The 16,546-nt window shown below is 40.9% G+C and overlaps 1 protein-coding gene and 1 pseudogene across 1 annotated transcript; both read left to right on the top strand.

The window, feature by feature from the left end:
• Positions 1–6,115: 6,115 nt before the first annotated feature.
• On the top strand, positions 6,116–7,074 carry LOC121141081 (annotated as a pseudogene).
• Positions 7,075–14,493: 7,419 nt separating this feature from the next.
• LOC101840485 (olfactory receptor 1361) lies at positions 14,494–15,653 on the top strand. Its single transcript, XM_005081656.3, has one exon. The coding sequence runs from the start codon at positions 14,509–14,511 to the stop codon at positions 15,451–15,453; it is 945 nt and encodes a 314-aa protein (XP_005081713.2). The 5' UTR covers positions 14,494–14,508; the 3' UTR covers positions 15,454–15,653.
• The last annotated feature ends 893 nt before the right edge of the window (positions 15,654–16,546 follow it).

Here is a 16,546-nt window from a genome sequence, read left to right as displayed (position 1 = left end):
CCTCATTCTTTTTCTTTTTGAGTTTCTCATTCTTTCTTTTTGGTTACAATTGATAGGACTTCTGAGAAGTATACATTGTTTTTAAACAAACTTGAGAAGTCTTCAGCCATCATTTCTAGAAATAATTTCCCCACTCCTTCCTCTCCTTTCCCTCTAGAGTCCTGTCCTGTATCTCACGGCACTGCCTACCACATCCGCTGTCCGTTTTCTTCATTCTTTCTTCCTCTCTACTCTTCACATTGCACTGCCTCTCACTGTCTTCAAGTCTGATCAGTCCTTCTTCTTCTGGTTCACTCCTGCTGGAGCCCTTTGATGAGCTGTTTATTTCAATTAGATCTTCCCAACTCCCGAATTTCCCCTGGTCCCTCTTTTCCTCTCACATTCCCCATTTCCCTATTCTTTGTTTTACATGGCATTGTTGTCAAACCTTCATTTAGTCCTATTTTCACACTTATTTACTTGTTTGTTTACTGTTCATGTCTTCTGGAGTGGGAGCATGTATTCTAAGGCTTACCCATGTGGGGCAGAGCACAACTTGTTGGCTTTTTCATTTCAAGTCCAGAGGATGACAAGCAGGTCTTCAGACTCAGCATACACACAGCATGTGCCTAGTAATCCCTTCACAGAGTAATTCCTGCAAAGGAACTGCTCCTGAGGTTGTTTCTGTGTGTGTCCTGACTCTGATAAGCACAGCTCCTAGCTGCTTTCATCTTTCTGTTTTGATGGGTCTTGGTGTATAGTCAAGGCAGGGCTTGAGCTCCAGCTTCTGCCTCAGACTGCCCAGTGCTGGGTGACAGTCTTGCACCACCTGTTGTCAGTTCTTCACTGTCTCTCAGGGATCCCAGATGCCTTTTGGTAACATCATCGTCTGTTCTAACAGTTTCTATTTTCCTTAAGCTTACTATTTATTGGATGAAACTACTAACTCTAAGTTTTTATTGATTTCATTTTATGTGCATGGAAGTTTGACCTCCATGTTCATTGCTGGTGCCCAAAGACTACAGAACAGGGTATCAGATGCCCTGGATCAGGAGTTATGGAAGGTGGTGAGAACCAAGATGTGGGTGCTGGGAATTGAACCCAGATCCTCTTGAAGAGCAGCCAGAGCTCTCAATCAATCAATAAGCCATTTCTCCAGCCACTAAAGCTTCAGATTTTAAGTAAAACCTTTGCTGTGGAAAAATTTCAAACATGTAAGAGAAAGATGAGTGAACTCACACACTCACACATGTGCAAATCACTTACATGCAAGAATCATTGACTCTCAGTCAACAACGTATTACATGGTGGTTTTCAGCTTAGTGGTGGAATCACCATTGTGGGACTCCATCACCCTTTTGGAGACTCCAAAGGCCACTGTTAGGCATGGTCATGGTTCACTGCAGAAAACTTAAGTATTTTAAATATCATATGCAGCAGACCTCAAATAGATTAAAGGATCAATATTTGTTATGTACATCCAGAGAGCAAAAATTAATTTCCAGTTACCTGGCAGAGACTCAAATCTGAAATCATGTACAGGAAGCTAAATGAAGTCTTTTTCTAGAATTAGTTAGTATTCTATATGACCAATTCATATCATGACAAAACATTTAACATGTAATATGTATATATATTATATATAAAGCTTAGAAATTTTGAAATAATAGTTATGCCTTAAGAAAACTTTAAAGAATCAAAATAAAACTAAAGGATTATGAGATTAGTGGTAATAGAATAATTCCTTCCTTTTTGTTTTTCTTCTGTCCCATATCAGGTGGCTCTTCTGACATGAGACAGACATTTTGGGTTTTACTTGAATAAGCATGCTTGTGTTTAGAGAAGGAGAGAACCACACTCCAACTCTAAAGTCAGATTTAATTTTTAATTGGACTGGGACTACAAACATTCTATTTTCAGTATATGTCTCTAGAGAATAGCAGAAACAAACATTAGAGAAGATTTATGAAATTTTTATCCTGTTGAAAATGTGATATATTAATAGGCCATATTAGTCTTTTTCTTGAGACTTTTTTGGGGGATAATTTGTTCTTTTTCTTCACTTGTCTCATGTGTCCAGTGGTCTTCAGATTCCTTAGTTGGATGTCTACATTCTCTTGAAAACAGAAAAACAAAATCCTTCTGCAACCCTAATTTTGGGGAGGGTCCCTTATGGCCAGTTATGTCTGATCAAATGAAAAGCACTTGTTAGTTTTAAAGTTAGTTTAGATTGAACAGCCATGCTGTTTAATGAACTATCACTTCTTCTAATCCCAAGATTTCTCTTGTTCAAATCTAGTCTTTATCAATTTTGATGTTATCCATAGCTTTTCTTCTCATGTGTAAACAAAGCAAAACCCCTTCCCTAACATAACACATATCATAGTTTCCAATCTGAGATCAAATCATCATTAATGTATACAGGTTGACTTAATTCTGTAGTTTTTCCCCTACTATTCAGTGTCTCTCTGAAGATGTCATTCCTTTCTCATTAGCATTTAGAAAATTCATGGTTAATAAAATATTATAAAATTTATTTCTGGAGGTCTTTCTTATACATTTCTGTTTAATTAGCATATCCTTTAGAGTTCATTTACATCTTTCTATAACTTCTTGCCATGTAGGATGATGCAGTATACCTGTAATATGCTTTATATTATAATAAGCAAAACAGTTTCATTTTACTACAGACATATTCTGGAGCATTGTCACTCTTAATTTGTACATGTATGTCCATGGTGGCAAATGTGTAATTACCTAATCAGCATTTTCAGAACTCAAGGCAGTTGCCTGTTGAAATCCTGACTAGGTATCAATGGGATGGTGTACATATTTTAATTTTCCAAATTCTACAAAATGAAATACATTCATTTACCAGATATCATTCCTTTGAGTACCCTTTGAGTTGCTTCCTGTAGGTATTAGAGTTTGATTGAACAAAGAACACACAGGGAATGGCTTTATAATTTCCTTGGCTTGTTGCCATGTGATGGAAAAATATTTTTCAAACCTTTGCTATTGACATGGTGTCTTTTTATGAAATTCTGAGGCCTCTAGCACATTTCCTATCAATAGTTGATTAGTTTCTTCATTAGCTTGTGATAGAGGGCCTGGCAGACCTGTATGGGATCAGACATGTATTACATATATAGGATGATTCCTATTCCTGATTATTTTTAGTAACTGAATCAACAATAAATTAAATACTGTATCTTTTGGCATGTATTCAGTATTTTCAATATGCAAAACATCTCTTTCTATATATTGAGAGTCAGTAACTATGTTAATAGATTCCAGAAAATCTATTAATACCATGAGAATAGCATATAATTTTGACTTTTGGACAGAATAATAAAGGCTTTGAGCCACTCTTCTTAAATTTCCTGATTTGCAACCTGCCTTCCCTGATTTATTTGCATCAGTATAGAAGGTAGGGGCTCCAGTTATTAATGTTTCCTGGACAATATGAGGAAGGATCCAGTTAGTTCTCTTTATAAATTAAACTCTTGCTCTTCGGATATTTGTTGTTAATCTCTCCCAAAAATTACTGCAAGCTCTTTGCCAAGGTTTACTTTTTGCCCATCATTTGTCACTTTCATCATTAGTAAATGGTACTACAATTTCTGCTGGGTCTATTCCTGCTAATTGACGAAGTCTCAATTTTCTTTTTAGACCTTTTCCACATAAGTTTTTAATTTTTTGTTTGTTTATGTTGTAAAAAGATCTAAGATATCTTCTGCCTTCTGCATTAGCACTCTGGTAGGAGAATTCACAGAGGGTAAAATAAGCTCTGGATCCAAACAATCCACATTTGCATCCCGTGATTTCTTTTCCACGTCAGCCACTTCTCTCTCAGCCTCAGCTGATACTTCTCTAGGATTAGTTAAGTCCTTGTCATCTTTTAAGGTTTGGAGCAAATTACTCAGTTCTTGATTTCTTACTCCAATAGCGGACCAGAGATGGGCAATGTCTCAGAGAAATCTTTGAAAGTCCTTAAGAGTCCACAATTGATCTCACCTGATTTGTACCTTTTGGGGTTTAATTTTCTGTAGACTTTTTTATATCCTAAGTAATTAATAGAATTGTCTCTTTGTATTTTTCATGAGCAATTTATAATCCCCAACACGGCAAAACTTTCTTTACTTCTTCAAACATTCTCTCTAAACAGCTACATTTTAATAAGCCAGTAACATACTGTCCATATAATGGTAAACTATAGATTGAGAAAATTGTGTGTGTATCATTTTCAAAGGCTGACTTACAAAATATTGGCACAGGGTGAGACTATTTAACATTCCCTATGACAGAACCTTCCACTGATGTCTCCTAACAGACTGAAAATTATAAGTAGGCACTGTGAAGGCAAATTTTTCTCTGTCTTTTTCTTGTAAAGATATAGTGAAGAAACAATCGTTTAAATCATTAACTAAAAGAGGCCATCCTTTAGGTAATAGAGAATGCAAAGGAATTCCATTCTGTTGAGCGTTCATTGGCCACATCACCTTATTAACAGCTCTTCTATCTCTTGCCATTCTCCATTTTCCAGATTTCTTTCTAATAACAAATACAAGAGAATTGCAAGGACTGGTAAACTCTTCAATATGCTGACCATTAGCTGCTCCTGTACCAGCTGTTCTAAGGTCTGCAGTCTCTTGTTAAAGGTCATTGCTCAACCTATACTGGTTTGTCTGTCAACTGTTTTAAATCTGCAAGGCAACAGGCAATCACCTTTTTTTGGTGTGAAGTTGTGCCCCAAAGTTGGTTGCCAGATGAGGTTCATTCCTAATTAGTCTTACCAGTAAAAACCTGGAGTCAGATATCGAGGGTGAACGTTGAAAGACCAGAGAAGCAAAGGAGCAGCCAACCATTAGAATTCTTATCTCTATGAAATCTTAGACTGAAAGGGACAAGATCCTATCTCCACCCACCTTATATTCCTGTCTCCAACTTCCTGGTGCTGGGATTAAAAGTATGTGCCCCCCCAAACACTGGGATCATAAGCATAGGATCCCAAGCACTGAGATTAAAGGTGTTTGCCACCACTGCATGGCCTCTATGGTTAACTAGTGACTAGTTCCACCCTCTGATCTTCAGTCAAGCTTCATTAGAGCAGAAACAAAATATCACTACAAGGAGGCTGAGGAAGGTGAAACAAACAGGTTGGAGTCAGCCTGGGCTACATACCAAGATTCTTAAAAAAATAGTAACAAACCAGCTAGAAGGAGTTCTCCTCAGAGTTAGAACACACACCAACCACCTCAAAAAGTATTTCTTTTAAGAGGTTATGTACTGATTGGATTCTATGGTGTGATTTATGCCTCTTGATTTATGTCAGTCACAATGGTGCAAAGTATTAATTTTACAGGTCACATAGTCAACAAAGGGAAAGAGAGTTCTAACAATATCCAAGTCACCAAAGGTTTCCAGGGGCTGACCCAGGACTGGGATGACACACTTTGACATCATTACTGATCCTCAGGGATGAGGAAACAGGTGGGACAGTGACTTTCTGCTTGTCTCTAATGAGATGCTCAGGGAGTCTAGACCCAGTGGGATGGGTGCTGCAGTACATACCTGTCTGATTCTCACAAATCTCCTTTCTTCACAGGGCTAGGACGCTGACCATTCACTCTTCACTTGCTCAGAATCTTCTTATGAGCCAAAGATTTTGTAATCCTTAGAGACTTCCAGGTGAAACAGAGGTTGAAACCATAGCATCTGCCCACCTGGGTCATTAGAACAGTGGAGATGGCAATGTTTCTTCTGTAACAAGTGATGTTCAATCTTCCACATCAAGGAGAAACAGCCAAAGTCAGGAGTATGTCATGGAGTATTTGAGAATAATCAGCTGCTTTTCTTGTTGTTGTCTTTTTGATGCTAGGGAGTGGGAGAGAGACTTGGGACGTTAACACAGGAGCACAGATTGTGTGGGATGGGAGTGTATGTGCAAAACTGTGATTATGCTTTATTCAATACAGCTAAAAGGGCGAAACCAGTGGGAACAGAACTACTTTAGATTGGGATGTAGGGATATGTATCTTCAGCATGCTCATAGATGATGGGTGATCTGTTGCATCTAAACCACCAGCTTCTACATTTCTCATCTCTGTCTCTCTCCTCTGTAGCTGGACTCAGACCTATGGAAGGCTCCAACCAGTCTAGCATCTCCGAGTTCCTCCTCCTGGGACTCTCCAGGCAGCCCCAGCAGCAGCAGCAGCTCCTCCTCCTACTCTTCCTCATCATGTACCTGGTCACTGTCCTGGGAAACCTGCTCATCATCCTGGCCATTGGCACAGACTCCCACCTGCACAGCCCCGTGTACTTCTTCCTCAGCAACCTGTCCTTTGTGGATGTCTGCTTCTCCTTGACATCTGTTCCCAAGGTGCTGGCCATATACATACTCAGGAATCAGGCCATTTACTTCTCTGGGTGTCTCACACAGATGTATTTCCTTTCCATGTTTGTGGACATGGACAATTTCCTGCTGGCTGTGATGGCCTATGACCGGCATGTGGCCATATGCCACCCTTTACACTACACAACAAAGATGACCCGTCAGCTCTGTGCCCTCCTTGTGGTCGGGTCCTGGGTGGTAGCCAGCCTGAATGCTCTGTTGCACACCCTGCTCATGGCTCAACTCTCATTCTGTGCAGACAACATCATCCCCCACTTCTTCTGTGACATCATTCCCCTCCTGAGAGTCTCCTGCTCTGACACACACCTCAATGAGCTGATGATTCTTACAGAGGGAGCTGTGATCATGCTCACCCCATTTGTTTGCATCCTGGTGTCTTATGTTCTTATTGCTTGTGCCGTCCTGAGAGTCTCATCCCCAGGGGGAAGGTGGAAAGCCTTCTCCACCTGCAGCTCCCACCTGGCTGTGGTCTGCTCTTCTATGGCACCATCATATCCCTGTATTTCAACCCCTCCTCCTCTCACTCAGCTGGGAGTGACATGGCAGCCGCCATGATGTACACAGTGGTGACCCCCATGCTGAACCCTTTCATCTACAGCCTGAGGAACAGGGACCTGAAAGGGCATTTAAGGAAAGTGCTTACTATGAAATATTTATCTCCTCTACAATGTCGAAAGTGACTCATATCACAGAGGGAATGTTCAATAATCCTGTGTAGTTGTATCAATCATCTGGAACTTCATTTGAAATTCTACTTGTCTTTTATAAGAAAAGCTTTCGAGATGACCGGCAATCAAGAGCACTTGCTGTTTGCTGAGGACCTGATTTTGATTTCCAGGGCCCACAAGGCTGCTCACAACTATTTACAACTACAAACCTTTCAGGTTGAACACAGTCTTGTGACCTCCATTTGTCAACAGGCCTGCCAATGGTATACAGAAATACATGCAGGCACACCACCCACATACACAAAAAATGTTTTAAAGAAAATAACTAATTTTTTGAGCAATACTCACGATATAGTTCCTTTAGGTAAAAGAATGAAGAAAACTCTTTAACAAATATCTCTAGTTTTTCATATCAAAGCCTTAACAAATTCCACAATGAATACACATGTACTTTTGCTCTTACTATAAGAGAGCACAGCTTTAAAGAATAAGCACTAGTATCAATGAGATAATGCTTCTAAGGGATTGATGATTAGCCTGGGCCTGTGTCGGGTATGGTTGGAATTGGGAACTGATTCCTGTCAGGATGGATGTGTTTCCCAAGTCACCTAGAAGACTGGGCTCTGGTTATTCAAACAGCAGGAGACACATGTGTCAGTCATTATCAGGGCAGCAGATGCTGCTGTTTTTGTTGGGAGATCTTGTGTGGTCACAACATGGTCTTCCCTGTCTTGTCCTACCACTTTATCAGAGATCTTATTTGCGACTGATGCTCTAAGTAATTCTCTGTGTCCCTTAGCAGACTGCCAGGACACAGTTCAGGCCACATCCTGGACAGCACAGCTATTCATTTTCTCTCACAGCAGAGACCTTGCCTGAGCCCACCTCAGAGGAAGGTCTGACCAGGTGTGTTGAGAACCAAGGGTTTTTTGGAGCTGCAGGAAACCCTAATTCTACAGCTCATTGTGCTTAATTTGTTATTCTTGTTATCTGGGCTTATGTAGCATATAACATTAGGAAAGAAGTAAGTCAAGTCAGTAACAATGAACTGTGCTGTGCCTTCTCCAAGTCCAGTGTCCAGACATGTCAGTCAGCTGTACCCCCTTTTCCTTCCTCTGTTCCATTTGCCAGTGTTTGCTGGTGTTTTCACTTAGCCTATTTTTTGTTTGTTTTTGTTCTTTGAGACAGGGTTTTTTTGTGTAACAGCCCTGGCTGTCCTGGAACTCTCTCTGTAGACCTTGAACTTAGAGATCTGCCTGCCTCTGCTTCTCGAGTGCTGGGATTAAAGGTGTGCACCACTACTACTTTTTTTTCTAAATAAGTCTCTCTACGTAGGCTTGGTTCTTCTGGAAGTTTCACTTAGTTAAAATATGTATGTTAGCTTTCAGATTTCATTGTATCACACAACTTTTTAAAACAGTGTCTACTTTTTCATTTTCACAGATCTTTCATTGTTGGGGAAGTCCTGTTATTTGTCAATAAAGCACTGTCTGGCCTATAGGGAATCTAGATAGGAGGGACTAGGAGTCCAGGAGGACTCTGGGAAGGAGAAACATAAGAGAGTCAAGATGTAACGCCATGGGGGTAGGAAGCCCGGAACCATTCTCCGGTAAGAGACATACTTAGATGAACAATTATGGGGTAATTACTTAAGTCAGAGCTAGCCAGTAAGAAACAAGCAAGGCCAACAGCTTCATAATTAATATAGCCTCCTGTGTGTTTTTTTGGGACTGATGCGGATCTAGAACCAGGCGGGCAGGAAGGTTTCTCACAAAGAAAAAGCATCTCCTAACATTTCATATTTGTATTTACTAGTAGTTATTTTTCTCTATGAAATGCTGAAATTATATTATGCTTTGAAATTTGTTTTGAAGATGTGTCCAAGGTATAAAAAAGTTGAGAAGTCATGTTTGCTTGATTACACATAAAATCAAAGCACTCAGGAGACTGAGGCAGGAGAATAGTGAATTTGAGATTATCTGGGGGCAGATGAGTTCCTGGCCAGCTTCACCTATAGGGTGAATCCCTGTGTCATAAGAACAAAAGCAAGGTCTGGCTTTGGAGTGGCAGTTTAAGGGCTTCAGACGGTTGATGGAGGGTTGCAAGGTCTGTGTATTATTTTCCTTTCTGACGTTCACCTAACACACTCCAAAGGCCTGCTGAAAATGTTAGTTCTTTGGCTAAATCCTGTGTGCACGCCAGTGTGTGTGTGTGTGTGTGTGTGTGTGTGTGTATGTGTCTAAATTGTTATTTATTACTTTATATCTGTATGAGTGTTTTGCCTGCATGTACATCTGTGTACCATGTGCATTCCTGGTGTCCACAGAGGCCAGATGAGGGTGCTAGATGGAGTAATAGCTGGTTTTGATCTGCCATGTGTTTCAAGGTGGGACCTGATATCAATACAGCCAATAGGAAGATCACAGTATTGACCAGACAAGTAGGAAAGGGTTCATTTGGAGCTACAGGAAAACATAATTCTACTAGTTTGAGCTAATGTTTTTATCGGCTCATGAACTTTGTTAATGAGCATACAACATTAAAGTAGGAAAATAGGTGATTAAAAGGGAAATATTGTGTACAATCCCAATACCCAGACATGTTAGTCAACTGCATTATTTCTCCTGTTCTGTCATATTCATGTAAATGGGCTCAGATATTTTTACTCAAATACTAGGTTACATCTAAGCTTCTAACTGTTATTTTATGGGGTGTTCTAAATTACTTCATGTCTCTTTAATTGTGTCTTTACTGATTTTTTTGTTTCTACTCCCTAGTAATTCTATTTCTCTTTTAAAACATAAAAAACTTACAGAATGCTTTGAATTTTATTTTGAAAATGACTAAGAAGTCTGACATGGTATCATAGGTCTATAATGCCAGTACCAGGAGGCTGAGGCAGGAGGGTCACAAGCTCATGACTAGCCTAGGCTATGTTATAGGCTCCAGGTCATTCTAGGCTACACTGCGAAATCCTGTCCCATTAAACAAAACAAATGAGAATTGATTTGAAACATGAAATATTTTCCTCATCTTTCACTTTCAGAACTTTTTACATAATACCTGACTCTGTGCTTATGCATATGTATATATATATATATATATGTATATCTCTAAAAACAAATTTAAGAAGTTTTCAGCCATTGTTTTTTCAAGTAGTTTTTCCTCTTTTCTCTTTTCTTTTCTTTTTCTAGACTGGGTTTTCCTTGGCTGTCCTGGAACTTGGCTGGACTTGAACTCAGAGATCCACCCACCTGCCTCTTCCTTCTTAGTACTGGTATGTGCCATTACACCTGGCTTCTTTCCTTTTTCTTTCCCCCAAGAGTCTTTATTGCTTATATTTGGCGTACTAATGCTGTCTGCCTTTGACTCCATGTTCACTCTTTCCTTATTCTTTCTTTTCTGCTCTTCAACTTCCAAAATCCATAAAGGAGTATTTATCTGATCAGCTCTTTATCTGATTCAAATTTTGTTAAGTCTATTTAGTGGACTGTTTATTTCAATTGTTTACTTCCCAATTCCAGGATTTCCATTCGGCATTTCCCCATATTGTCTACTTATTCCCTATTTGAGTTGACACTGTGTTTTGTACTTTTATTCACTTCTCCAGTCCTGCTCTCCTTTCTGAATGCCAACATTTTTACAATGGTTACTTTGAAATATTTTTGTTAAAGATAACCTCTTATCTTTCTCACAGGCCACATCGATCACTTGTCATCTGCATAAGAGTCATCCTTTCCCGTTCCTTTGCATATCTTTCAGTTTGATGTTGGAAACTGGGTACATTTGAAATGTTGCATATCTAGCTTCTACTTGCTCTTGCTTTTCCTTATTTGTTCATTACTGGATGAGTTCTTTTATGCAGTCCATCCTTCTAATACTGTTAATCCTCCTTTGAGGTCCCTCATGAAAAAAGGCTTTGAGTATGCCTGTCATCATCCCGGGATGGCTCTGAAGTTAGTAAAACTCTCCTTCACTTTGTAGATTACAGGAGTTGATACAGTACTTTAAACCAGACTGACTCACTATATTGATAGAAATAAATGCCACTAAAGCATCCAGTCTAGAGAGATGGCTTAGAGGTAAGAGCAGACTGCTCTTCAGAAGACCAGAGGTTGATTTCCAGTACCTACATGATGACTCTAAAGGCATGTGTATGATGCATATATACGCACACTCATGAAGGGGTCTCTGCAACTACCCAAGCTAGCAGAGTGACAATCCTCAGGAGAGAAAAAAATAGTTCAATTCAACATGACTCAATAGCCAGTGCTGGTTCAAACTTTGAGAATCTGACACATTTAAGTACAGCACAATTTGGGAATATATTTCCTGGGGATAATTAACTCAATTCCATGTGCACAACAAAGCTTAAGATGTGACTCCATTGAAACTCATTGTAAAGTACAAGTGGCATCTTCCATAAAGATGGGTTCTGAAGATAAACTGAGGAAACAGGCCCAAGATAAACAAGCTCTTAAGGGCTTGGGGGGAGTACAGGGCTATAGACTGACTGAGACAAACAACTTCAAGAAAAGAGTCTGGGGAATCCAGATAGCTAAAAGGTTACCAGGCTCTTAACCATATCTGCTTCCAGATTTCTGGGTGGAAAACAGATTTTACATCTCTCCCTTTGAAGAGACAGCCCTGTATGAACATTCCTGGATCCCCAATGATTAGCTCTGAGCACAAGGACATCCTATACACTCATACATATAAAATTAAAAAGTTTTAAAAATCCACTAAGATTGTATAGTACCTTAAAAAGAATAGTTTCTGAAGTCATTGTTGATATGTGTTCTGACTCTGTGGAAAATCTCTCCCAGTTGGTTTTGTTTTGTTTTGAGGAGTTATGTAGCCCAGACTGACCTTGACTGGGGATCATTCCTCCTCAGTCTCCCTGAGGAGATTTAGACATACACAAACAGGTATTGTACCACTCCAGTAAGACCCTTAAATTATTTTTGATGAGGTAATGAGGCTATCATTTACTACATCCCCAGAAGTTCTGATATTTTAATTTTAAACTTAACTAATCACTGAATAAAACTGCACTGGTGTGTGTGTGTGTGTGTGTGTGTGTGTGTGTGTGTGTGTGTGTGTGTGTGTGTGAGAGAGAGAGAGAGAGAGAGATGCCTATGTAGCCCAGACTACATAGTATCATCTCCCTCCCTCCTTCCCTCCCTTCTTTCCTTTTGTTTTTTTTTTTTTTTTGAAACAGGGTTTCTCTAAGAAACAGTCCTGGCTGTCCTGGAACTTACTCTGTAGACCAGGCTGGCCTCTAACTCACAGAGATCTACCTTCTTCCTTTATTTTTAAAAGACCAAACCAAGTTCTCTGAATGTGGATGCCAGTTAGGAGGCCTGTACAGTCTATGGGACCTCTGACAGTGGAACCAGTATTTATCTCTAGTGCACAAGTGGATTTTGGGAGCCCATTCCTCATGGAGGGATACTGTCTCAGCCCAGGTACACGGAGGAGGGCCTAGGTCCTCCCCCAAATGATGTGACAGACTTTGACCCCCCAAGGAAGGCCTCACCCTCCCTGGGGAGTGAATGTGGGGATAGGTGAGAGGCATGGGAGGATGAGAGGGAGAGGGAACTGAGATTTACATGTAAAATAATATTGTTTCTAAATTGAATAAATTAATTAAAAGTTTCTTTCATATGTGTTTGCCTGTATATACATGCATGTGTACCATGTGCATGCTCAAGGGTGTCAGATCTCAGAGTACCTGAAACTGGAAGTTAGGATGGTTGAGAAACACCATGTGGGTGCTGGGAACAGAACCTGGACCCCCTGCAAGAGCAAAAAATCCTCTAAACCACTGAGCCATCACTCTAGCTATAGGGACTTGGTATAATAGATCAGGCTACCCTGGAATATGGCAGCAATCTTGATTGAGACTTCAGTGTGTCTGAATAAGAAGGGCAAACCACCATATGCTGCCATTTTTATAAACTCCTTTGCAGGCTGAGCTAAGAAAGATGAGGTTTTTACTCTTGGACACTGAAGGGAAGGAAGGCCTCATCTATCTGGTCATTAGAAGTACCCTGAATCATAAACTCAGTAGCCAGAAGGACTTCCTCCCGCTTCTCTGTGTTTACATTTTTTTGCTGTCATCTTGAGACTTTTTTGCTTGTTCATCTGTGAATCAAGCAGGAAAAAGTTGTAAGCTTCTAGATGTATATGGATGGGACAAGTCATACTGAGGATGACCTGCCAGTCCTCTGTCCCCATACTAGGTTTCTAAGTTCTACACGAGTCCTGTCTGAGGGATAGGGAATACAAATGAAGCTGTTGAAGAATCCGTAAATTTTCAGAAGTGGATGACTCACTGTGGGCTGGGAAGACATCCCAAAGAAAGTCTACTCTCTGAGCATGGATGACGTTCAGTCACAAGAGATTACTATGCATTCTTCCATCTTTCTCTGACATCATTGTACTTTACACCAAATATTTCACAGGATCGAGCCTGACCCTGGAATGCTAGTCACTCCCTTCTGTATGTTCAGGGCTTCCTATCAGGAAATGACCCATAGCCCTATGCGTTGAGTACATTTACTCCAGAAGCACGATACCTCCGGTTTCTGTGCCAAAAGTAAGAAGAATCTGGACCAGCTTAGATAATTAAGTTGATTAAGCTCTTAGGGAATTTTTCTTGGGACTTGTCTCTGCCCTGATTGCCTCATCCCCAAATCCTGACTGAGAGCTTGATATACTCCATCATTGTTGGTCAACAGGGAACAGGAGCTAGGTGACACAACTACTTTCTTCAGGTCTTTAATGAGACGCTTAGGGAGTCTATACCCAGTGGAAGTGGATGCTGCAGGAAACACCCTTCTAATTCTCCCAAACCTCCTTCCCACACAGAGGACTAAGACAGTGATCACTCACTCACTTTTCACTTTCTCAGAACCTTCCTAGATTTCTGAGACTTTCCAATCCTTAGAATAAAGGACACCATTGCCCAGCAACTCCAAGGTGAAAATAATAGAAGTAGCCTATCCAGATATTTTCAGAATAGCAGAGATGCCAATGTTTCTTTTGCAGTAAGAGTTGCTCACTCTCACATAGAGGGAGCAGCGGCAGGAGTCACACACCCATCAGTTGGAGCTTGAAATCAGTACAATAACTGGCTGCTTTTCTTTTTTCTTTGAGCTACTAAAGGGTGGGAGCGAGTCTGGGAATGTTACCAGAGGTACACATGGTTGCAGGGAAGGTGGTGTATGTGCATGAATGCTTTTACGTTATAGTCAATAAAACTAAAAGGGGGAACACAGGAAACAAGCACCATGGAAAACTGGGATTTGTGAATTTGTAATTAGGAGTGGATCTTAATTTAGAAACTTTAACGAAGGCTTAGTATAAACCTGACTGTAGCATACAAACCTGAAGACTGCATTCTTACCTCTGTCTCTCTCCTCTGTAGCTGGACTCAGACCTATGGAAGGCTCCAACCAGTCTAGCGTCTCCGAGTTCCTCCTCCTGGGACTCTCCAGGCAGCCCCAGCAGCAGCAGCAGCTCCTTTTCCTGCTCTTCCTCGTCATGTACCTGGTCACTGTCCTGGGAAACCTGCTCATCATCCTGGCCATCGGCATAGACTCCCACCTGCACAGCCCCATGTACTTCTTCCTCAGCAACCTGTCCTTTGTGGATGTCTGCTTCTCCTCCACCACTGTCCCCAAGATGCTGGCCATACACATACTCAGGAATCAGGCCATTTCCTTTTCTGGGTGTCTCATGCAAATTTATTTTCTTTGTGTGTTTGCTGTCATGGACAATTTCCTGCTGGCTGTGATGGCCTATGACCGGCATGTGGCCATATGCCACCCTTTACACTACACAACAAAGATGACCCGTCAGCTCTGTGTCCTCCTTGTGGTCGGATCCTGGGTGGTAGCCAGCCTGAATGCTCTATTGCACACCCTGCTCATGGCTCAACTCTCATTCTGTGCAGACAACACCATCCCTCACTTCTTCTGTGACGTCACTCCCCTCCTGAAACTCTCCTGCTCTGACACACACCTCAATGAGCTGATGATTCTTGTTGTTGCAGGGCTGATAATGATAGCCCCATTTTTTTGCATCCTCGCGTCTTACATCCTTATTGCTTTTGCCGTCCTGAGAGTCTCATCCACAAGTGGAAGGTGGAAAGCCTTCTCCACCTGCAGCTCCCACTTGGCTTTGGTCTGCCTCTTCTATGGCACCATCATATCCCTGTATTTCAACCCCTCCTCCTCTCACTCAGCTGGGAGTGACATGGCAGCCGCCATGATGTACACAGTGGTGACCCCCATGCTGAACCCTTTCATCTACAGCCTGAGGAACAGGGAACTGAAGGGAGCTTTAAGTAAAGTGCTTACCATGAAATTTTTATCTGCTCAGTAAAGCTAAGAAAATCTTATAAAGAAGCAATTTCCAAGAAAACCATTTTACTCTACTGTGTGAAAGTTAACATTTTTGTTTGTTAGGAAAGCATCTACTGTTGTTCTTGGGAGAATAAAATCCCTGTTGTAGACTAAATAAGTGAAAAGTGGAAAGCTACTTGAGGTGTAGCTCAGTTGTGAAGTGCTTACCTAGCATGTACAAGGCCCGGGTTTGATTCCTAGTCATGTCAAGATAAATATAAAATTTTTCAAAGATTTAAAATGTGTGTGTGTGGATGGCACGTGTGTGTCTAAGAAGACAAAAGAGGGTTATAGGTGTGTGTGTCACCTGATATGGGTCCTAGAAACCAAATTTGGGTCCTCTGAAAGAACAGCAAGTTGCTGAGCCATCTCTTATGCTCAATAAAAACGCTTCAATCAAACCCTTTCATTTCAATAATGAGTGTCCACCTGACCAAAGGCACCACAAACAAACCTACATTTTATTCCTGATTAGAAGAGAAGAGAATGCACATGCCTAGGGAACTGTGAGGTGTCTCAGCTAAAAGGGAATTTTGATAAGCTAAGTTTCTTTGGGTAGTTTTGGAAAAGAATTGGAGACTGACTGTTGCTTCAGATGGGATGCTGGTATTCAGGATGCTTGTGATTGGCTCTCGGTGTATTTCATTTAGAAGAAAGAAATAGATAAAGCTTGAGCTCTGGCCAAGAAATAATAGCCATTCATGTCAATCATCTTGGAGCACTGGGTGTGGGTCATTTTGTGGTCAGGACAAATATATATATATATATATATATATATATATATATATATATATATAGTCGTTACCATTTGTTGACAAAGTCTCTCTCTCTCTCTCTCTCTCTCTCTCTCTCTCTCTCTCTCTCTCTCTGTCTCTTGGTTTTTTGAGACAGAATTTTCTGTGTAGCTTTATAGACCAGGCTGTCCTGGAACTCACAGAGATCCCCCTGCCTCTGCCTCCGGAGTGCTTGGACTAAAGGTGTGTGTAACCTTGGCTATCCTTTAACTCATTTTTTAGACCTAGCTGGCCTCAAACTCATGTAGCTCTGCCTGCCTCTGCCTCCGAAGTGCTGGG

This window comes from Mesocricetus auratus, unplaced genomic scaffold (assembly GCF_017639785.1).
Source record: "Mesocricetus auratus isolate SY011 unplaced genomic scaffold, BCM_Maur_2.0 Super-Scaffold_100007, whole genome shotgun sequence".
In the NCBI taxonomy this organism is placed as follows: domain Eukaryota; kingdom Metazoa; phylum Chordata; class Mammalia; order Rodentia; family Cricetidae; genus Mesocricetus; species Mesocricetus auratus.
Note: the sequence above shows the minus strand (reverse complement) of the source record. Positions and strands in the feature narration are given on the sequence as shown.